Source organism: Schistocerca nitens, chromosome 3, assembly GCF_023898315.1.
Source record: "Schistocerca nitens isolate TAMUIC-IGC-003100 chromosome 3, iqSchNite1.1, whole genome shotgun sequence".
Lineage (NCBI taxonomy): Eukaryota > Metazoa > Arthropoda > Insecta > Orthoptera > Acrididae > Schistocerca > Schistocerca nitens.
In genome coordinates, this window is record NC_064616.1 from 739,579,040 (window position 1) to 739,603,430 (window position 24,391).

The window sequence follows — 24,391 nt, forward strand, 5'->3', positions numbered from 1 at the left end:
TTCCCACAGTGGTGACCCCGTTATGAATTTTGAGCACATTCCGTGTCTCCCATGCCAGTTCTTTGTGCTACAAGTGATTGTTCGCCACCATGACTTCTCCACACAACACTTTCCTGGTGGACATGGAAACTCAAACCAACTCTGCAGATGTATTCATCACGTCTCCTGTGACTGGATTTTCTCCTGCTGACTACAGTCCATGTACTACACCCATGTCACAAAAGATGTTCATCTCATCACAATGGCTGTTTGCTACACCTCCGGCCAGAACAATGGACTCAGGATTTTTATTACTGGATTGCGTTCATCACTGTGTGCAGTTCAACCCACACAATATGCAGAACAGTGTTTCTTGGGATCATAATCTGAATGCACAGGTTAGGTTGCCTCCGCAGCTGAACATTCATTCACAGTGTGCTCCTGCGATCATTACTATGGTGCCGTGTATAACGCCGCCATTACCACAATATGTAACATGTATAAATTAGCCATCCTCCACACCTGTTACAACGCTCATGAATACTAGCCAAGGACATATCCTCACTAATAGTGCCCCAGGACTTCTTTGCAGGTGGTTGACCATAACAGTGCAAGTTCAGTTTACAGGCCAGCACCTGCTGCTAGTGTTGTGCAACTGATGGACACATACCCTGACCCCCATCCTGTGACGTACATCACCGCACAATGAACTTTGCCACCGCCATGTGTTGTGGACTTTAATTCATGTCACACATGTTCACAATCTGCCCCCCCCCCCCCCCCACTACCACCCCTGCCCACACAGAGGGTTCCGGTTCCTGCCGTAAACCTACTTGCTGTTTCCACAGCCTGCCACTCTTGGCAGGCATATCAGTTTCAAGAACCCCGGCTCCTGCCACCCTTCTGCCCATTCATTCCATGGTACTGACCATGCCTGCCATGATGGCCTTCCACAATGCAACAGGCATGTCCAGGGATCACACACATGGCAATTGTGACATATGTGTTTTTGGAGCTATACCCCCTTCCACTGTTACGTCCATTTTCTCCACAGGATCATCTCCGCCTGCCATGCCGGACTGCTGTGTTACCATTTCCTGGCTGGAACGGGATTTCACGGCTCACAAAGACAATTCTTTGTTCCCAGAGGTTCCTAACTCTGCTCCGTCTCCTCCCCCCGGACACCTACCGAAGTTAGCGCCACTGTCAGAAGACAACCCTGTGTCATTGTTCATTTTGGTAGAGCACATTTTTGAGATACACTACATTTATGATGACAACTCCAAGTTATTGTGATTCATGACACACCTTCACGACCACTGGGACCTGATCTGTGACATGCTCCTCTCTATGCCACTGGCTCCAAAGTATGACTTCCCCAAGAAGACGATTATCGGGTGCCACACCTGTTCCCCCCAGGAAGACTCATCCTAAAAATTTTATACAAAGAACACCTTGGGGACCAGACACCATTGCAACTCTGGTGCCACCTATGGTTGCTGGCCAACAAGCAAACTATGCCGGATATACCGCTCTGGGTGGTGTGGTCTGCTATGCTACCCAACAATCTGCAGATACACCTGTTTCCTCGAGTCGATTGTATCATGCTTATGGATTGCCGATCAGTTGTACTCTCTCCTGTGGCAGCACCAACCTCCATGTTCTCTGTCATAGGTTGGTACACCTGCACTGGAGATTCATCCGTTTGCTGGTAGGGGCAAGGCCCACTCCACCGCTGTGTCCTCCATGATGCCTGGTGGCCTGCACTCACACTCCTTGCTCTCCAAACATTCCCAGATCGCACACATGCTGTACGTGCCAGTATACCTACCCAAAGCAATCGATGAAGACAAGCTGCCCCCTTTTGCTAAGTCTCCAACTCTGCCACATCCGGCTCACCCATACTGCTGGTATCATAAGGTCTACAGCAACACAGCACAGAAGTGGGGATTGCCTTGCCAGCACCCAGACGCCTTCTGCAGGGCAACGTAGATGCTGAACCCTGAGGCGGATCAGACAGGCGTCCCACTGTGCTGCACTCCATACGTTCCCCCATTTTTACCAATGGCCGATTGACCGTAACAGACATTTCTTCGAAACTCAATTTTTTGGTAAACACGGGTGCGGACATATCTATAATCCCTACATCGATGGCTCCACCCATGTCCTCTGCATTGACTTTACTCCTCTGAGCAGGACTTATCTACTCAATAAAATATGGCCCTATGATAAATGATGCCATCAACCTGCATCACACAGTCGCCTTAGTGAATGTATTTTCCATAGCCCATATTTTGTTATTCTGCATATTGAAATGTCCTTGGAGATGGAAATGGCTTCATCCACAGGATGTTCCATGACCATTCATTGTGCACATTCATATGAGCAAGAAATTCCAGAGTGAACATTTGTCTTGCTAACAGGTCAACAGGAAGCAAACCCTAAGCATGGGTGATTTTGTATGGATAGCAATGGAGAATGTTTAGTAGGATTTTATACACTGTGTTCACAGGCCTGTCCAACATTCAGGCTATTTCCATGCACTGCATATTTGCACACCATCTCTTGACCCCCTTCTGCAATGCTGTGCCACATTTTCAACAGACATCAGATCAACCGCTTTCCTCCCTTTGCCATACTGCACTTCAAAAAAATCTGTCGTTTCAAATTTTGTCACCATTTTCTCCAGACCCTTAGCAGACATCAGACTAAGGCCTTTTTTCATACCCTACTGGCACCGTCTCCATTCTTGTAAAAGAGCTTTACCAACAGTGCATGATCCTTCATGGAGACAGCCATGTTAGGCATCCTGGACACAAAATAAGAAACAGCCATATGCCACACATATGCTGGTATGCATATTCTGAAGCTTACAGCACCATCTATTCATCAAATTGCTGTTAATATTTTTCTTTTATTTTTTCCATGGTGTTTCTCCCTGCTTCAATAATAAGCTGTTAAACTTTGATGTCATTCTGAGCAGTGGTTCTCTTTCTGCAGAGTTTTGGAACAGAAACTATAATTCTGGACACCCAGTACCTTTTCTTTCTGTGAATCTGTAAGTAGTAATATTGTGCCTGTCAGACATACATCAAATTAGAATGAGAAATTGATGAGATTTTGTGGAATGGTATCTGCACTGCAATTCAGAGTCCAGTTAGTAAGAAAATATACACTCCTGGAAATTGAAATAAGAACACCATGAATTCATTGTCCCAGGAAGGGGAAACTTTATTGACACATTCCTGGGGTCAGATACATCACATGATCACACTGACAGAACCACAGGCACCTAGACACAGGCAACAGAGCATGCACAATGTCGGCACTAGTATAGTGTATATCCACCTTTCGCAGCAATGCAGGCTGCTATTCTCCTATGGAGACGATCGTAGAGATGCTGGATGTAGTCCTGTGGAACGGCTTGCCATGCCATTTCCACCTGGCGCCTCAGTTGGACCAGCGTTCGTGCTGGACGTGCAGACCGCGTGAGACGACGCTTCATCCAGTCCCAAACATGCTCAATGGGGGACAGATCCGGAGATCTTGCTGGCCAGGGTAGTTGACGTACATCTTCTAGAGCACGTTGGGTGGCACGGGATACATGCGGACGTGCATTGTCCTGTTGGAACAGCAAGTTCCCTTGCCGGTCTAGGAATGGTAGAACGATGGGTTCGATGACGGTTTGGATGTACCGTGCACTATTCAGTGTCCCCTCGACGATCACCAGTGGTGTACGGCCAGTGTAGGAGATCGCTTCCCACACCATGATGCCGGGTGTTGGCCCTGTGTGCCTCGCTCGTATGCAGTCCTGATTGTGGCGCTCACCTGCACGGCGCCAAACACGCATACGACCATCATTGGCACCAAGGCAGAAGCGACTCTCATCGCTGAAGACGACACGTCTCCATTCGTCCCTCCATTCACGCCTGTCGCGACACCACTGGAGGCGGGCTGCACGATGTTGGGGCGTGAGCGGAAGACGGCCTAACGGTGTGCGGGACCGTAGCCCAGCTTCATGGAGACGGTTGCGAATGGTCCTCGCCGATACCCCAGGAGCAACAGTGTCCCTAATTTGCTGGGAAGTGGTGGTGCGGTCCCCTACGGCACTGCGTAGGATCCTACGGTCTTGGCGTGCATCCGTGCGTCGCTGCGGTCCGGTCCCAGGTCGACGGGCACGTGCACCTTCCGCCGACCACTGGCGACAACATCGATGTACTGTGGAGACCTCACGCCCCACGTGTTGAGCAATTTGGCGGTACGTCCACCCGGCCTCCCGCATGCCCACTATACGCCCTCGCTCAAAGTCCGTCAACTGCACATACGGTTCACGTCCACGCTGTCGCGGCATGCTACCGGTGTTAAAGACTGCGATGGAGCTCCGTATGCCACGGTAAACTGGCTGACACTGACGGCGGCGGTGCACAAATGCTGCGCAGCTAGCGCCATTCGACGGCCAACACCGCGGTTCCTGGTGTGTCCGCTGTGCCGTGCGTGTGATCATTGCTTGTACAGCCCTCTCGCAGTGTCCGGAGCAAGTATGGTGGGTCTGACACACCGGTGTCAATGTGTTCTTTTTTCCATTTCCAGGAGTGTATTTGTATAAAATATCATTTCTCAATAGTGGAAACTAAATAAGTCCAACTGCATGGCAGCTTGAGTGCAAAAATTTGTGAAACTGTCTGCATCAGTCCATATTCCAACAGTTTGTACCAGATAAAAATTATTTTATAACTTAAATGTTCCAAAAAAGTTAAATAAGACTGAAAATTTGTTTTGTCCCTTATCTAAATTGTTGAGAAATGTGAATATAATACCCAGTAACATGCAGTGTAACTGCAGTGCCACTTAAATGTGGTGCATTTGCAGTTTCCCCCTCTTCCTCCTTCAAGCACTCAGACAGCATGGCATGGCAGTGGGGAAATGCACAGCAAGCCTAAGCACTATGGCATTCCTGTTGGGGCATGGTTCATAAACTGAATTCTTTGCCGCCCCTGTTCTAAATGTATTTACTGATATTAAATTGTGTGGAGATAGTTTAATTATTATGAGATGGTCTACTTATTTACTAAAATTTATTGCAACATCAGGTGTTATCAACAACTTTAACAAAACATTTAAATGCAGAAAAGTATAATTCACCAGGTTATTAAAATAAGCTTTAAGTTTGATCTAGGGAAAGGGGATGCAAAGTGTAACAAAAAGTTATTTTCTTAAATTTTGAAAAACATATTTTTGAATATGTTTTTCTTTATGTATTTTTCTTTAAGGATCCCTTAATATACATTTAAAGCTCACAGACTGAGAGCACCTTTGAAATTGGCGTATTTATTGAGACTATTAAGTATGAAAGTAAACTGTTGCAGTGTGGCCTAGTGCAAAGCATAGATTACAGTGATTAGTTCCTACTGAATAACAGTGTAAAAAGCATGAGAAACTATACGTCTGTTAGCATTACTTGTATTATTCAATTACTTCAAAACACAAGCTAAAGTTAAGACAAAATTAATATTTAAACTGTTTGACAGTAATTTCATGTCTTTCCACAATATTCAATGAAAATTAGAACTTTGTAGGTTGACATCAAATTTAAGGAATCCATGCCGCATTTTGGTTTTCCCCATGCCATGCCGCCTTTTGGTTTTCCCCATGCAAACAACTTTTGTTAAAATCATTACCACACTTTCTTCTGACACCTATGTTGTATCAGCTACATAACAGTGTGCAAATACATTTGGATTTTTGGCTTCCCTGTGGAGAAATGTTACTTCTCTGTCACCATAGTCAATCTCATTAATGGCCACTTTAGCAATATAGTGAACTGGTATCATCCAAGTGAAACCTATTGAAATGTAACTTTTTTGAACATTCAGCATAATAATTTCTTCATTGTTCTGATTTTGACCTTTAATATCTTCATTATCTGAGTAATCTAAAGGCCCACACATTTTGTGTTCCTGTATTCCAGGCAAGACAGATTTTTGTGAGTACAGATTTCTCTTGTTGATTTTAGTGTTCTTTTCCTGTTTGTTTCTCTGCTGTCTTGAATGATCAACCACTTTCTTAACTGGGTCATCTGTTGCAACACAACTCATTCCCCTCTTTCCACTCTTTTAGTTGCTCATTCTTTCTTCAGCTTTAGGGAAACCCTCATCATTGTCAGCAACTCCTAGAACAGGAGTTCAACTATCACATGCCTGTAACAGTTTTGCACAGTACCTCACATTAAATGGTTACTTTGTATAAACCTGTAAATTTCAAAAAGTGGAAAACATTATGAATTTTTTGCAGTGTATTATGGTACACTAGTATATGTCTATGGTCATAACACTCAGAATTACAGAAATTGCTTGTGACTACAAACAATAAAGAGTATATTATGATAAAAATTTACTTCACATATCTGAAAAAGCATTTCTTTCACTTCACACCAAAGATGAATTTTTATTTCTTCCAAAGTATATTGTCCAAACAAACAAAGAAGATGGTAAAATTACTACAACAAATAATATTACAAAAGAGTGAGAAATGGCAATGCAGTAATTTCTGCTACTGGCTTACCATCTGAGCTGTGAAGAGAACAGATGCAAGGAGCTGCACATTTTTGTGGAATCTTGTCCCAAAGTACTGCAAAAGTAATGCAATTACATAAAAAATATAAAGATGCTGGAAAGTTTAATAAATCTGCTTTATTCATGAAAGTTTACTTTATGGTATTACTTAAAGCTAATATGTATACTTATATTTTGTGTATGAAGTGAATATGAGATATTACTGTCCTTTTGTGCTTACCTCATAAGCTGATGTACATTTAATTCTGTGGTAAAATGGAATAAAAATGTAGCAGACAGCTGGAATACTGAGTAGCATAGCAATTCCAAACAACCACAGCTGTGGGCCAAAAATGTACACTTCTGCTGGTTGCCCCATTAATGTTATTGAGGACAGAAAGCTGTAGAAAGAAAATAAAGAAAATGACAAGTAGCACATAGCATATCTATTAGACAAATGAGTAGTCAAAATAACATGTTTTATTTACAAGAACGAATTTCAACAAAAATACACCAGGGAATAAGAGCTTCTGACAATTGGAGCTACACTTCTGTGAGGGAGGAGGCCAAGCTATTATTCATTCATTGCTGTAATAGAAACTGTATCTTATTAGAAATATACAATCCTTGCATATTGCTGTTTGGAAGACCATTTTGAAAATCTGAATGTAAAGAATTGTATTCTGATATTATCTACTGCTTTGACACTATTGAATCCATTTTTTTTAAAAAAAACTTATTTTTCAGCATAAGGAACTATGATTCAATGAGATTCTTACACAGAAATTAGAGAAAGTAAATTTTGTTAATACAAGTGCTTTTTCTCCTGATGTTAATATCTAACAATTCATCTCCTTTCTTTGGTCATAAAATTGGCATATCTCCTGCAGTTGGTAATCATGGTAATCATTACATATCTTGCAAAATATTGGTAATTTTATATTAATCACACAAACTTCAATGCAATTAATAGTTGCTGAGTGTGAAAGAGAAAAAAAATATTGTTAAGGATTTGATCACTCATGCAAGGAATATAGCAAGCAGAAAGACAACACATTCCACTTTAGAAATTCCAAAGATTATTCTAAATAACAACATGCCAGTCTTGCAGCAGCTGCATATGCCATTATGCAGTAGTGGCACTGTTTTCCAGAATGTCATTAATGTGACACAGCTGTACTGTAGAAATATATTGTGATGTTCATAGCACAGAATCAAACCTTTGGAGTCAGAAATTAGTATCAGCAAATTGTAATCAGCATTTCTTAAAAATATGTGGGTAGCTGCATTGCAGCAAGAAATCACTGACGTATGATTATAATGTTTCTGTATAATTAACAGACATCAGAAATGGTTAGGATTCACATTTGCTGCCTCATGTGCTCCATTATTTAATTGTAATTGATCAAAGAGAAAACATTTGTTGTTTTTTTTTTTTTTTCATTTCCTGCAGCAGAGGTAGCCAAGACTTCAGCTCATGAATCATGCTGAGCCTTGCTATAGATTTCCACCACCGCCACACCATTCTGTTTGCACTTGGATGGGAGAGGGGGGGGGGATACCACAAACACACTGCATTTAAATGGCAGTGCATATGACTTGGTAATAAGTTTCACATTTGTCAGCAATATACAGCAGAAAAAAAAAGTAAATGTTCAGTATTATTTAATTACCTTTGGTGTGTTGGAAATACAACATAATTTTTATCTAGTACAAACTGTCTACACATGGACAGATGAAAACAATTTCACAGATTTTCACACTCAAGTTGCAAGTCAATCAGTTACATCTGCACATGCATAGGGGTGCTTTCAACTGAAATGGCAAACAGTCTCAAAAACAGCCTGAAAATAGATGTAAGACTGACAGTGTCCCAAAAACATTTAGGAAACTATCGTTGTAATTCTTTCATGCCCATAATGATTTCTCAAAACCTTACCTTTCCTTTAATGGCACTGAGGTTAGGGAACTGAACAATGTTTGTCAGAATGTGTTCCATCTATAATAGTATTTTCTTTTTAAATGCATCTGCAACAGATCAGAAAGAAGTTGTTTCTCATCATGCAGTGTTTTACTGTGGGCAGTGTGCCCTCAAGTCAGCATAAAATACTGTGTCTGCAATCAATTCCAGATATTCTAATTTTTGTTGCTGCACTCATTTTTCCATCATAAAATCAACAATAGTGAGTTTTAAATTAAAAAAAAAAAAAAAAAATGTTCCCCGCATGTCCTTGACCTAACCAATATACTTTTCACTAATATATAAAGTCTCCATACTCTTTGTTCAGTTCCATTGGAAGCTGTTGCAACACAAATGGAAGGCTCACGTTAGTGAACCGGGTAGTGGAACTTTGTAGTGAACTACATAAAACCAGGGACCCTATCATCCTACATTACAATCAACAGGATTTTTCTATGTGCAAGAAGCAACATAATAGTGTGAAATTAAACAAAACCAGCCACTGAAAAAGCCGGCCGCGGTGGTCTCGCGGTTCTAGGCGCGCAGTCCGGAACCGTGCGACTGCTACGGTCGCAGGTTCGAATCCTGCCTCGGGCATGGATGTGTGTGATGTCCTTAGGTTAGTTAGGTTTAAGTAGTTCTAAGTTCTAGGGGACTGATAACCACAGCAGTTGAGTCCCATAGTGCTCAGAGCCATTTTTAGCCAGCCACTGAAAAGTAGTAACCAACTCATCACCAGCAGCCTGTCCAACACTATCACTAATTAAAAGCAAAAGGGATGGAAGAGCTGATAGTCTAAGTGACAATTTTTTTATGGGATCAGTGCAACAAGAAACATGGCAAGACTCTGGTCAATCTGTAAATAATGTGTGCACAGACATAGCCTATAAGAAGGAGCCTGTCAGTAAATCAAGTACATATCCTTATGTTTTGAGAGGCATTTATTTAACCCCCAAACACTGTAACTTAAAATCTATTATGAATGATAAATATGTATATTCCATCAAAACATCAGGAGACTTAGAGATAAAGTCGAGCTTTTGGCTCTCAATATAAATGAAAATTACTCCCTAGCCCAAGCGCATTTACTGTGTTTCACAGAACACCATGTAAAGCCTACCTTGCTGATGCCTCAGTTGGAGGGTTATGTCCTAGCTGATGGTTACTGTAGAGAAAATAGAGAGGAAGGTGGTGCTGCAATATACTTCAAAGTGGGTATAGCTCATAAATCACTTAAGTATGTATTGTGAAGATTTTCATTTTGAAGACTGTGGATATGAAATTTTTGCTGATAATATGTCAGTTATAGTAGTGACAATATATAGGGCCCCTGCAGGGAAAATTAGTGTTTCCTTGAAACAGTTTGAATCAGTTTTGTTAAAAATATATTCAAAGGCTATTTAATCTTTCTGGATGATTTTAATGTAAACTTCCTTACAGACAACACCAACAGAAATGAACTAAAACATTTGTTACAAACCTTTAATCTAACTCCAGTAGCTGAATTTTCTACCTGAGTGACAGATACCAGTGTAAGTCTTATTGACAAAATCTTTATTGATGCGTTTAGTAGTAGTCACAGTACTGTACGTCAAATTCTCAATGATCTGACTGACCATGATTGGCAGTTGCTTACTCTTAACATATATTTGAGCATTAAATGTAAACCAGCTTTTAGGTCTTTCAGAATAATAAATGTGGACACATTAGATAATTTCAAAAAGCTCTTGTAACAGATGAATTGGAGCCCAGTGTATAAAGAAAGAAAAGTTAATATTAAATTCAACATATTCACAGATGAATTCGTGTCCCGTTTTGAAGCAATATTTCACAACAAAACTGTAAAAATGAATCCTAAAGTTTGCAAAACAAAACCCTGGATTACAAAAGGGATACAAATTTCATGTAAGACAAAAAGAGAGTACACAAATCACAAAGATGTTCTGATGAGCCTGCTGTAAAAGAACATTACAGATCATGTTGTAAAATAGTGAAAAGAGTTATAAGGTGCTCTAAAATATTGCATATTAAATCTGAAATAGACAACCCAAACAATAAAATAAAAGCCATCTGGAGTGCTATCAAAAGGGAGCTGGGGAAAAAACACGATAGTGTTTCTAATGTAGAAACAAGGCATTGTGTTAGCTTGATTAAAGAAACTGATGGAGTTGCAAGTGTCCTTAATGAGCACTTTCTAACAGCCTCTAAGAAAACCAGATGTAAGGGCTTGGTGAATGAGGCTATGGACCTCCTGAAAGAAACTGAATTGTGCAAAATAAGTCAAATGCATATAGCCCCAGTTACTGTCAGTGAGGTGAAAAGGATCATCACTCAAATGCAAACCAAAAATTCATCTGGCTTTGATAATATTTCCTCTAAGGTCCTTTAACATTCTCATAATGTGATTTGTGTAATACTTTGCCATATTTGTAATACTTTGTTGAATCCCTTCAACAAGGTATCGTCCCAGACAGAATAAAGCATGCAGATGTGAAACCATTATTCAAGACAGGGAATAAAACTGATGCTTCTAACTACCATCCTATTTCCCTTTTAACAAGATTCTCCAAAGTTCTTGAGAAACTTAAACATAAGAGAATTGTGAAGTACCTGAACATCCACAAGCCTCTTAGCCATTGTCAGTTTCGATTCCAAGCAGGCCTGTCAACACACGATGCTACATTTTCATTTACCAGTAAAGTTTTAGAAGCACTGAACAACAGATTAGCTTCAGTTGGTATATTTTGTGATTTAACCAAGGCCCTCAACTGTGTGAACCATGAAATCCTCTTGTCAAAACCTATGTATTATGGTTTAAGTGGCACAATGGGAATGTGGCTTTGTTCATACCTAATTGATAGAAAGCAGATGGTATTGCTTAATCATGGAGATGGCACAACAGCCTCATACGGTTGGGGAACAGTAAGTAAAGAAGTGTCACAAGGTTCTCTGCTGGGCCCTTTGCTCTTTCTTATTTTTATTAATGGCCTTCCAGACTGTACAAAAGCTCCTACCAAATTTACTCTTTTCAGATGATACATATCTTTTAGTTGAAAAAACGCTTGACACTGACACTGCAATGTCTGCCAAGTTTGTGTTCAATGATGTCTATAAATGGTTCATCTGCAGTGGTCTGACATTTTTTTAAATAAATAAAAAAAGAGAGTACATTAATTTCTGTGGGTCTCAGATAGTGTAGGAGGACATAAGTCTAAGCAGTAATGATCAATGATCAAGATATACATGAAGTATATTCTTCTAAATTGTTAGGCCTCCACACCAACAGTAAATTAACTTGGTTGTTCAGCAACTTATGCTCCACATATTATAGCAGTGACTGGAAATACTGACACTGTTAAGGTTGCTTATTTTGGCTATTTTCATCCACTGTCATCATATGGCATAATGTTTTGGGAAAATCAACTAATGGCAAATAAAGTATTTGTCACTCACAAAAGAGCAATCTGAATTCTAAATAGAGTGAGTCGAAATCATTCATGCAGAAATCTTTTTAAAACACACAAAATATTAACAGTGACTTCACAATATTCTGTTTAGTTAAGAACCTACCCAAGCACAAAACCAACAGTGACTATCATGACTATTACACAAGATCAAAACACAACTTGCATGAGGATGGAAAAAACTTGAGCCTAGTACAAAAAAGTGTACACTACTCAAGCAAAACAGTGTTTAATGCACTTCCTACGTACATAAGAAACCTTACTAGTGTAATACCACATTTAAAAGTAAATTAAAACAATATCTTCTGGAACACTCTTTTTACTCTGTTGCTGAGTTCTTTGACATAAACACTCTTATACTGCAAAGGAGAAAAAATAAAAATGCAGTAAATGAAGCAGGCAAAAAGGAATACAAACGTCTAAAAAATGAGATCGACAGGAAGTGCCAAATGGCTAAGCAGACATGGCTAGAGGACAAATGTAAGGATGTAGAGGCTGATCTCATTGGGGGTAAGATAGATACTACCTACAGGAAAATTAAAGAGACCTTTGGAGAAAAGAGAACCACTTGTATGAATATCAAGAGCTCAGATGGAAACCCAGTTCTAAGCAAAGAAGGGAAAGCAGAAAGGTGAAAGGAGTATATAGAGGTTCTATACAAGGGCGATGTACTTGAGGACAATATTATGGAAATGGAAGAGGATGTAGATGAAGATGAAATGGGAGATATGATTCTGCGTGAAGAGTTTGACAGAGCACTGAAAGACCTACGTCGAAACAAGGCCCCGGGAGTAGACAACATTCCCTTAGAACTACTGACGACCTTGGGAGAGCCAGTCCTGACAAAACTCTACCATCTGGTGAGCAAGATGTATGAGACAGGTGAAATACCCGCAGACTTCAAGAAGAATGTAATAATTCCAATCCCAAAGAAAGCAGGTGTTAACAGATGTGAAAATTACCGAATTATCAGTTTAATAAGTCATGGATGAAAAATACTAACGTAAATTCTTTACAGACGAATGGAAAAACTAGTAGAAGCCGACCTCGGGGAAGATCACGTGAGGCAATACTGACCATACGACTTATCTCAGAAGCTAGATTAAGGAAAGGCAAACCTATGTTTCTAGCATTTGTAGACTTAGAGAAAGGTTTTGACAATGTTGACTGGAATACCCTCTTTCAAATTCTGAAGGTGGCAGGGGTAAAATACAGGGAGCGAAAGGCTATTTACAATTTGTACAAAAACCAGATGGCAGTTATAAGAGTCGAGGGACATGAAAGGGGAGCAGTGGTTGGGAAGGGAGTCAGACAGGATTGTAGCCTCTCCCCGATGTTATTCAATCTGTATATTGAGCAAGCAGTAAAGGAAACAAAAGAAAAGTTCGAAGTTCAGAGTAGGTATCAAAATCCATGGAGAAGAAATAAAAACTTTGAGGTTCGCCGATGACATTGTAATTCTGTCAGAAACAGCAAAGGACTTGGAAGAGCAGTTGCACAGAATAGACAGTGTCTTGAAAGGAGGGTATAAGATGAACATCAACAAAAGCAGAAAAAGGATAATGGAATGTAGTCGAATTAAGTCGGGTGATGCTGAGGGAATTAGATTAGGAAATGATACACTTAAAGTAGTAAAGGAGTTTTGCTATTTGGTGAGCAAAATAACTGATGATGGTCGAAGTAGAGAGGATATAAAATGTAGACTGGCAATGGCAAGGAAAGCGTTTCTGAAGTAGAGAAACTTGTTAACATCGAGTATTGATTTAAGTGTTAGGAAGTCGTTTCTGAAAGTATTTGTATGGAGTGTAGCCATGTATGGAAGTGAAACGCGGACGATAAATAGTTTAGACAAGAAGAGAATAGAAGCTTTCGAAATGTGGTGCTACAGAAGAATGCTCAAGATTAGATGGGTAGATCACATAACTAATGAGGAGGTACTGAATAGGATTGGGGAGAAGGGAAGTTTGTGGCACAACTTGCTTGAAGAAGGGATCGGTTGGTAGGACATGTTCTGAGACATCAAGGGATCATCAATTTAGTATTGGAGGGCAGTGTGGAGGGTAAAAATCGTAAAGGGAGACCAAGAGATGAATACACCAAGCAGATTCAGAAGGATGTAGATTGCAGGAGGTACTGGGAGATGAAGAAACTTGCACAGGATAGAGTAGCATGGAGAGCTGCATCAAACCAGTCTCAGGACTGAAGACCACAACAACAACAGCTGTAAGTCAGATATGGCACATCGGCTTGTAATATTTGCTGTTACCACTTTGTAACTGAACATGATGACCTATATCAGAATAACAATGTACTACACTTCTAGAAAAGTTATAACTTAATATGGAATAATTGTAATTTATTGTTGTATTGTTTTATACCTCTGTTTCACTTTAGGAAGTGTGTAAGTTTGTAACTGTTAACATATGTTGTTCTCTTACACATACTGCAATTTGTGTCTATTAGTAGGCTACTGTTCTCATGTATAATTATCACTCATTCCACATTTATACAATTCTCTTGTATACTGGATCTATGGAACATGAATAAATAAATAAATAAAATAAATAGGCAATGGAATGATGTGTGCAACTTCAGAAATTTTACCATACATATCACCAATTTCTTCACATGCTGCCTGCTTGCAATGTCAGCACAAAGTGTTTCTTGATGTACAGAACAATGAATCCCATTTGCTAATTTTTTAATTTTTTGCACTTTTACTGCTGACAAAATCTTTAAATTCTCTTTGTACGGAATTGTAATATCGTTTCACAGCAAACTTGCAGAACCTGTCACTTATATGACTGCATAATATATACTGAGAATTCTCATCCCTCTCTTCTCTCACTCCGATTAATTTCGAAAGGCTTGTGATGATAGATTGCTACACTGCCTCTTTTTGTACAAACAACCACTGGACATATGAGTCTCCCTTATACCATAATCAAATAGAGAAGGGTAAACAGCAGTGACACCTCAGTTCTTCTGAACTGAAGAGACAATGGCTAGCTACTGCATGTTATCAGATATAGAATTCTTCTAATTTTAACTAATGTGCTTCTAAATGGGCCAAGGTCCAATTAGTATCAAAAATAGCTTGAATTACAGACAACTGAACTCCTTAGTCGTTTACCCAGAATGGACTAATCTAAGTAAAGCACTCATTTGAGACATCAAGCCACACTGTATCCATCACATTTGTAATTCTACCAGTTATGGCTTGTTACTTAATAGATGGCTATTGCTGAAATAATGATCATTATTGGAATAACTATAATACTTATCTACCTACAAAATTACTAGTTTCAAAGTGCTTATTTAGTTTCTCCCAGTGATCTCTGGGACTTTATGGCTGACTTTTATTCCGTCCCCCCATGGGCTGCTCCAGCTGTGGCTGGCAGCACCTGATGGAGCACCATGACTGCAGCAACATGGATGTAGGCAATGCATCTGCCCTGGTCATGACCTCATTGTGTTTGCTGGGTATTTTCTTAATTAGACCCAGAGCTGATTTGCAAGCCTTGCTGGGATTATCGCTGCAGTCCTGGTTGATGAGATTGTGTTTGATCCATTTTTTTGATGGCCTGTCTAATGATGCTCTCACAATATATTAATGTATGTGCTAAATTCTTGATACATTTGTATTCCATCACATGAGTCTCATACAAACAGTACTCTATGACTGCTGCTGATATTCTTGGCAGAGATGGAGCATATGGTTTGCCACAGCCTTTATACCATGCTCCAGCAAGATATTGTGAAAAATTTTTTGCAAAGTAAAAAATCACTGGCCGCAGTGGCTGAGCAGTTCTAGGTGCTTCAGTCAGGAACCGCGCGACTGATATGGTCACAGGTTCGAATCTGGCCTTGGGCATGGATGTGTGTGATGTTCTTAGGTTAGTTAGGTTTAAGTAGTTCTAAGTTCTAGGGGACTGATGACCACAGATGTTAAGTCCCATAGTGCTCAGAGCCATTTGAACCAACTGAACTAAAAAATCACTGAATGAAAACCAACTTCTGCCCATCCAATAAAACACAGGCATTACTGGTTAGCATGAGCTGTGATCCCAGTTTACGGAAGGCTGGGTTGTACTAGACTCTATGTGAATGTGGCAAAATATTTATTGAGCAAACAGTGCACAACATCAAAGACTGCTGCAGAGAACACGAGCAGCACACTTGACTGATGTATTCTAAAAGGTCAACAGTTTCAGTGCACTGTTTGTCAGAATTCACATGATGGAATACAAATGCACAAAGATTTTAGCACAAATATCAAAATACTGGAACAGATTAGATTAGATTAATACTAGTTCCATGGATCATGAATACGATATTTCGTAATGATGTGGAACAAGTCAAATTTTCCAATACATGACATAATTAAGTTAATTTAACAACATAATTTAGTTAATATGACAAATTTTTTATTTTTTTATTTTTTTAATAATTTTTTCTTTTTTTCTTAATTTATATCTAAAAATTCCTCTATGGAGTACAAGGAGTTGTCATTCAGAAATTCTTTTAATTTCTTCTTAAATACTTGTTGGTTATCTGTCAGACATTTGATACTATTTGGTAAGTGACCAAAGACTTTAGTGGCAGTATAATTCACTACTTTCTGTGCCAAACGTAGATTTAATCTCGAATGGTGAAGATCATCCTTTCTCCTAGTGCTGTAGTTATGCACACTGCTATTACTTTTGAATTGGGTTTGGTTGTTAATAACAAATTTCATAAGAGGGTATATATACTGAGAAGCTACTGTGAATATCCCTAGATCCTTAAATAAATGCCTGCAGGATGATCTTGGGTGGACTCCAGCTATTATTCTGATTACACGCTTTTGTGCAATAAATACTTTATTCCTCACTGATGAATTACCCCAAAATATGATGCCATATGCAAGCAATGAGTGAAAATAGGCGTAGTAAGCTCATTTACTAAGATGTTTACCTCCAAAATTTGCAATGACCCTTATTGCATAAGTAGCTGAACTCAAACGTTTCAGCAGATCATCAATGTGTTTCTTCCAATTTAATTTCTCATCAATGGACACACCTAAAATTTTTGAATATTCTACCTTAGCTATATGCTTCTGATTAAGGTCTATATTTATTAATGGCATCATACCATTTACTGTACGGAACTGTATGTACTGTGTCTTATCAAAATTCAGTGAGAGTCCGTTTACAAGGAACCACTTAGTAATTTTCTGAAAGACATTATTGACAATTTCATCAGTTAATTCTTGTTTGTCAGGTGTGATTACTATACTTGTATCATCAGCAAAGAGAACTAACTTTGCCTCTTCATGAATATAGAATGGCAAGTCATTAATATATATTAAGAACAACAAAGGATCCAAGACCGACCCTTGTGGAACCCCATTCTTGATAGTTTCCCAGTTTGAGGAATGTGCTGATCTTTGCATATTATGAGAACTGCTTATTTCAACTTTCTGCACTCTTCCAGTTAGGTACAAATTAAACCATTTGTACACTGTCCCACTCATGCCACAATACTTGAGCTCGTCTAGCAGAATTTCATGATTTACACAATGAAAAGCCTTTGAGAGATCACAGAAAATCCCAATGGGTGGTGTTCACTTATTCAGATCATTCAAAATTTGATTTGTGAAAGCATATATGGCATTTTCTGTTGAAAAACCTTTCTGGAAACCAAACTGACATTTTGTTAGTACATTATTTTTACAGATATGTGAAGCTACTCTTGAATACATTACTTTCTCAAAAATTTTGGATAAAGCTGTTAGAAGGAAGATTGGATGGTAATTGTTGACATCAGATCTATCCCCTTTTTTATGCAAAGGTATAACAATAGCATATTTTAGTCTGTCAGGGAAAATGCCGTGTTCCAGAGAGCTATTACACAGGTGGTTGAGAGTCTTACTTATCTGTTGAGAACAAGCTTTTAGTATATTGCTGGAAATGCCATCAATTCCATGTGATTTTTTGCTTTTAAGCAAGTTTATTATTTTCCTAATTTCAGAGGGAGAAGTGGGTGAGATTTCAATTGTATCAAATTGCATACGTATGGCCTCTTCCATTAACTGCCTAGCATCTTCTAATGAACACCTGGATCCTACTATATCCACAACATTTAGAAAATAATTATTAAAAATATTTTCACCTTCTTAATTTTTGTTCGTAAAGTTTTCATTCAATTTGATGGTAATACTCTCTTCCTGTGCTCTTGGTTGACCTGTTTGTCTTTTAATAATATTCCAAATTGTTTTAATTTTATTATCAGAGTTGCTTATTTCAGACATGATACACATACTTCTGGATTTTTTAATAACTTTTCTTAATATAGCACAGTAGTTTTTATAATGTTTGATAGTTTCTGGGTCACTACTCTTTCTTGCTGTCAGATACATTTCCCTTTTCCGGTTACAAGATAATTTTGTACCCTTAGTAAGCCATGGTTTGTTACATGGTTTCTTATCAGTATATTTAACTATTTTCTTGGGGAAGCAGCTTTTAAATGCATTTACAAAAGTGTCATGAAATAAATTATATTTTAAATTGGCATCAGGTTCACGGTACACCTCATCCCAGTCTAACTGCTGTAGTCTTTCCCTGAAATTTGCAATTGTTAAATCGTTGACTGAACGTACTACTTTGGAGGACTGTTTAGTACTGCTGAATGGAGCTATATCATATATTGTAACTAGCTGTGCACCGTGATCAGAAAGACCATTCTCAACAGGCTGAGCATTTATCTGGTTAAACTTATCTTGGTCTATAAAGAAGTTATCTATCAGTGAGCTGCTGTCCTTTACCACCCGAGTAGGAAAATCAATAACAGGTGTCAAATTGAAAGAACCGAGTAATACTTCAAGGTCATTTTTCCTATTACCCTCTTTCAGAGAATCTACATTGAAGTCCCCACAAATAATAATTTGCTCCCTCCTGTCTGACAGATAGCACAACAAGGAGTCCAAATTTTTCAGAAATAGATGAAAATTTCCCAGTGGGGACCTATATACAGTTACAATTATAAATGTGCCTTTATTTAATTTAAGCTCATAGGCACATGCTTCTGTATGTTTCTCTACACAAAACCTTTTTTGTTTCTATACTTTTTGCACAATGATAACTTTTGACATATATGGCAACTCCTCCTTTCTCCATATTTTCTCTAATTACATGTGCAGAGAGCTTATATCCACTTACATTTACCTTATCCATATCACTAACAATGTGATGCTCAGACAGGCATAGTATATCTATTTCATCCTCAGCTTCTAAATCTTCTAAACAAACCAGGAGCTCATCTATTTTATTCTTTAATCTCCCAATATTTTGATGAAATATATATATATAAAAAAACGGTTCAAATGGCTCTGAGCACTATGGGACTTAACTTCTGTGGTCATCAGTCCCCTAGAACTTAGAACTACTTAAACCTAACTAACCTAAGGACATCACACATATCCATGCCTGAGGCAGGATTCGAACCTGCGACCGTAGCGGTCGCGCGGTGCCAGAATGTAGCGCCCAGAACCGCTCGGCCACTCTGGCCAGCGATGAAATATACTTACATTATTTTTAATTATACTTTTATGAGAACCTTTCCGTATTCTAACATTTGCAGTACTCTCCTGTCTGAGTTTCTCATTGTGCTTAGGCCTAGTTCCTATACCAGTGGTCACATGGTGTTCAGAGAGACAGATTATGTCAACTGGGTTGGATGACTTTAATTCATCAATGCAATTGCCTAGGACTGAGATACAACTTGGTGCAGATAAAATTTCTGGTGATTGGTGAAAATTTATAATTGACAGCTGCGATTGGTGATCCAACAGCATCATCAGGGAGGACTCTGACATACACACTACAACTGTGGCTATAGTCTCAGCAAAGCTTGGAAACCGGTTCTAGTTCTAATTAAGAAGACACTCATCAAACACAATGAGCTGGCTGTCAAGACAGATGGAGTGCCTACATCGAAGCTGATGCAGCTGGTGTGCCCAACCACCAGGCACTGCTGGCCACAGGAGGGTACTTTGGGTTGGATGCATGCATTGATTCAGTTGGGAAGATTGTCATAAAGCTGCTGATCCTCTTCTGAGGCAAACAAGCTCACATCTGTTGTAACTTGGCCTTGATATCCTGGCTGTTGGCATTGGTATGCTGTTGATGACCTTCGAACATAAATATAATCTATGGTCGAAGTTGATGACCAAAGCTGTTCCTACATATATTCTAAAAACTTGTAAAACATGCCCTCATTTTTATTTCTGGTTTGTGAAATCATTTTAAAATCATTCATGAGAAATGTCAACAATTTCTCTATTAACTTACCAGTCGATATTGTGTTACTTCAGTGTTGTAGCATAACATCTATACTCTTGAAAAGTATATAATTTATTTTGTTACTTTAATAAATACCTTTTACTTTGATAATAACTGCAAGGATTGTCTATTTTTAATAAAAATTGAAGATTTACTACCCAAGAGCCAAGCCGAACACAATGATATGGTCACAAGTCAAAGCGGTGCATTATCTCCTTCGTGACGCCCCAAAGACTGTGCTGGACTTCTTGAACCATGTGCATGAACGACATATGATGATTGTGCGCAACCCAAAATATCAACAATATTTTTCTAATTTCCTGGGAAGTGTATTACGAGATCCTCCATGCAATTGGAACAATCCGGGTATGAGAAGCTGATGTTAAACTCGATGAACAGGCATACAGTGACCATGGCGTAACTGTTATCTCCTCCATTTCTATGAGACGGCGTGCCCAGAGACAGAAGCGCCAAAGCTGATCGCTCTTATACCCACCCACCATGTCGAAGTTTCTTTTCTTCTCTTTTCCTTAGTTATTCGACAACACGTATCATTTTCTTAGTGAAGAGCGCCCAGTGGATGACTTGACAAAAAATTATTCGCTAAAAACATATAAAAAAATCGTTAACGTCACTGCCTTTTATGCACAAGCTTCTGGGTTCGATTCCAGGTACATCATCACATTTTTTTCTGAGGTGTGGAGATCTGGTATAGTGTACACTCAGCACTTGTGAGATCAAGTGAGAAGCTGCTTGAATAAAGAAGCAAAGACACCATCAGGATTCATCTACAAGCAATAACAGCTGGAGGGGTTGGCGACATGCTGATCATATTTCCCATGATCACAATCATTCTTCGTACTGTCTTGTAGGCAACAGTCACAACAGGCCATTCGACGAATCTGTGAGAAGTGGTTATTTATTTTAATAAAAATGTCTCCTGTGTTTATCGCATCAGGTATGCGAAATTACTCTCAAACGGATTTTCGTGTAAAAGCTGAGTTGTAGAAACACAGGGCCGACTCTATACTAACAATTAAAAAAAAAAAAAAAAAAAAAATTCAAATCTCTTGGTCTGAACCTGATTTAAAAAAAAAAAATCCGAACTGGAATTCAGCAATTAAAGCTCAGAGAACACTTTGATTAAGTCAGCATATCTCGTTTCAACCATTTTCTTCAAGATATTTTAAGAAACAATATGTCATTAACTATCTTTAATTGCTCCAAGTGCTGTCTGTCATGCGAGAGTGTTACTTATTACTTGAAAATACTTATGTTCCGTGATGAATTTGAATTATCACTACGAGAAGGAAATGTGATTAGCGAGCCTTCTGTGTTCCTTATTAGTGTATAAGCCTACAGAAGCACGATTCTGTGTCCTTTTTTAAACCAAAGCACCTTTCAAAACTGTGCATGTATCAGGTTGTCGTTTGTGATATTTCTGGTGTGGCCTTACAAAAACTGAAAAATCATTGATGGAAATTGTCTCCTCTTCTGTTAGTCAGATCATCTTTCATTGTATTAGTCATCTGAATGAAATGTTGAACTGATTAGTGGATTGAATCATGAGACAGAGTTATTAGATTAGAGAAACAGGTTCAAGAAGGAATCAAACAAGACCTGCCTCACAATCGCTGTAGAGAGTGGCTTCATACGATATGTGATTGTAAAGTTTTATGAATGGGCTTGTAATTGTACAATGGTGGTACTTACATGCTACTGTGATGCATCTCCTTCAAAATAGTCCCCTTCCGACTGAACACACCGACTCCAACGGTGTTTCCACTTTTGGAAACATTCCTGGAAATTTTTTCCTGAAGTGTGTTAAGGACGCTCTCCGTATTTGCCTGGATGTCTTTAATTGAGTCAAATCGCTTCCCTTTCAGGGCCCCCGTTCAGGGAAAATTTCAGTTTAGGAAACAGATAGAAGTCCGCAGGAGCGAAATCAGGGGATCTCTTCGACCGACTTTGCCGTAATTTTTTCGGTCGTGGTGAACCTGGAGTCTTCTACTGCGAAGACTACGCTTTGGTTTCAGGATCATATCCATATACCCACGATTCTTCACCTGTAATTACCCTATTTAACAAGTTCGGGTCAATTTTAGTCCGATTAATCAGTTCTTGGCACACTTCCAGCCGGTATTGTCTCTGGTCACTTGACAACACTTTGGGAATGAATTTTGCGGACACTCGGTGCATGTTCGGATTTTCAGTTAAAATTGACTGAACTGCATAGAAACTTAAATTAAGTTCACGAGACATCTCCCTCATAGTAAGTCTACATTCAGAGCGCACTAATTCGCGAACTTTCACAACATTTTCATTCGTTTTTGAGGTGGAAGGATGGCCGGACCCTGACTCATCTTCAAATGATTCATGGACATTTTTAAATCTTTTGACCCAGACAAAAACATTTGACTGGCTCATACAATTATATCCAAAAGCCGTTTTTAATAGTTCGTAAGTCTCAGAAACTGATTTCCCTGTTTGAAAACAAAATTTCACACAAAGTCGTTGCTCCGTTTTCACCTCCATTTTCACGCAGACAGAATCCAGCAGCAAGCCCTCACAGACCAGCTCTCAACCAGCTGCTACAACAAACTGAATAAAGGAAACGCAGTTTCCTGTCAGAGGGCATTCAAGGACAAGGCAATGACTCTCCCCCCACCCTCCGCGTACCTGCTCACCAAACCAGTAAACAGTAGTGAATCCATTCTTAAAACTTTCCAATCACACCTCGTATATTGCCCATTGTGGTACCATAGTTAATACACTAGCATTAACAAATAAGTTGAAAGTAATAAATTTATTGTTTAATTATCTACTTTTGTACATTATTTACTGTGGCGAATAAAAGTGTTGTTATGATTTCCTGTTTTTTTGTAATGTAGGGACCTAAGGATACCCCTGTGTGGCCTTCGCAGCAGAGTAGTGCAGACATGCCCTCAGTTTCTGCCTGCGACATGTGTAGCCAGCCTTGTTTACCTTGCGGACTTAGACTCCGCTTGATTGTACACACAGCCGGCCGCTGTGGCCAAGTGGTTCTAGGCGCTTCAGGCTGGAACCGTGCTGTCCCTACGGTCGTAGGTTCGAATCCTGCCTTGGGCATGGATGTGTGTGATGTCCTTAGGTTAGTTGGGTTTAAGTAGTTCTAAATCTAGGGGACTGATGACCTCAGATGTTAAGTCCCATAGTGCTTAGAGCCATTTGAACCATTTTGATTGTACATAGGAATGTGGTCAATCACCTTAGGAAAGCAACACATCGATTCACCTTTAATAACGAATATGCCAGACCAAAAGCACTGGAGGCAGAGTGCCTCCTCCATGATGAAGCATAGGTACCACCATCGGACATACTTGGGATACACATTTCCAGACTTATTAGTGTCGTATACAGGGTGCGGCACTTAAATCCAGACAAATGAAACTTCTTTTTAAAAAGCGAATTTATTAAAACAAAATACAAGTGAAAACGAAAATCCTTTTACATATAAGTAATGGTATCTTACAAGAGTAATATTACTCGATGTAACTCCCTTCAGCCATAATGACCGCCTCCAATCTTGTCCTGAAGTGATAGCAAGCACTCCTTAAAATAGCGCTGTCCATATTCGCGAATGCTGCTTCGATAACAGTGCGTAGAGATGCGACATTAGGGTGCCTCGTCTTATTGGTAACCCTTTCGACTACGCTCCAAACATAGTAGTCGAGGGGGTTCAAATCCAGACTATTTGGGGGCCAGAACTCCTTTGACCAGAACATATAAACGTTATCCGAGAGCCAGTTTTGGACTTAATGGCTCGTATGAGGTTCTCCTCTGCCATCCGACGCATTGTTCACAGCTGACATTCAATACAGACGCCAATTTCCTCAGCGAATGCCCCAGATCCTCGGAAGTCAGGGCCTGGGCCTTTTCGATGACTGCCACAGTTGGCGACACGCGTTTCCTCGAATGAGATTTTCTCACTGGGTCAGCGGAACCTTTCCCAGAGTTCTCGTAAGCATTATAGTTGGCCACAACATCATAAACAGTTGATCTCGGGTACCCGAAGAATCGAACTATTTCAGTGGACAAACGCCCAGTGCGAAGACTTCCGTTAATGGCGGCTCTTCG

The 24,391-nt window shown here is 39.5% G+C and overlaps 1 protein-coding gene across 3 annotated transcripts in view; it reads right to left on the reverse strand.

Annotated features, from left to right (window-relative positions):
• The window catches only part of LOC126248715 (sodium-coupled monocarboxylate transporter 1-like), a 423,655-nt gene that overhangs the window by 80,631 nt on the left and 318,633 nt on the right, over positions 1–24,391 (reverse strand). For all 3 annotated transcript variants that reach the window (XM_049950017.1, XM_049950019.1, XM_049950018.1), the window contains exons 3-4: positions 6,772–6,931; positions 6,541–6,606 (exon numbers count right to left, since the gene is read on the reverse strand). In XM_049950017.1, coding sequence (XP_049805974.1) covers positions 6,541–6,606; positions 6,772–6,931 — 226 coding nt within the window. The remainder of the gene's footprint in view (positions 1–6,540; positions 6,607–6,771; positions 6,932–24,391) is intronic.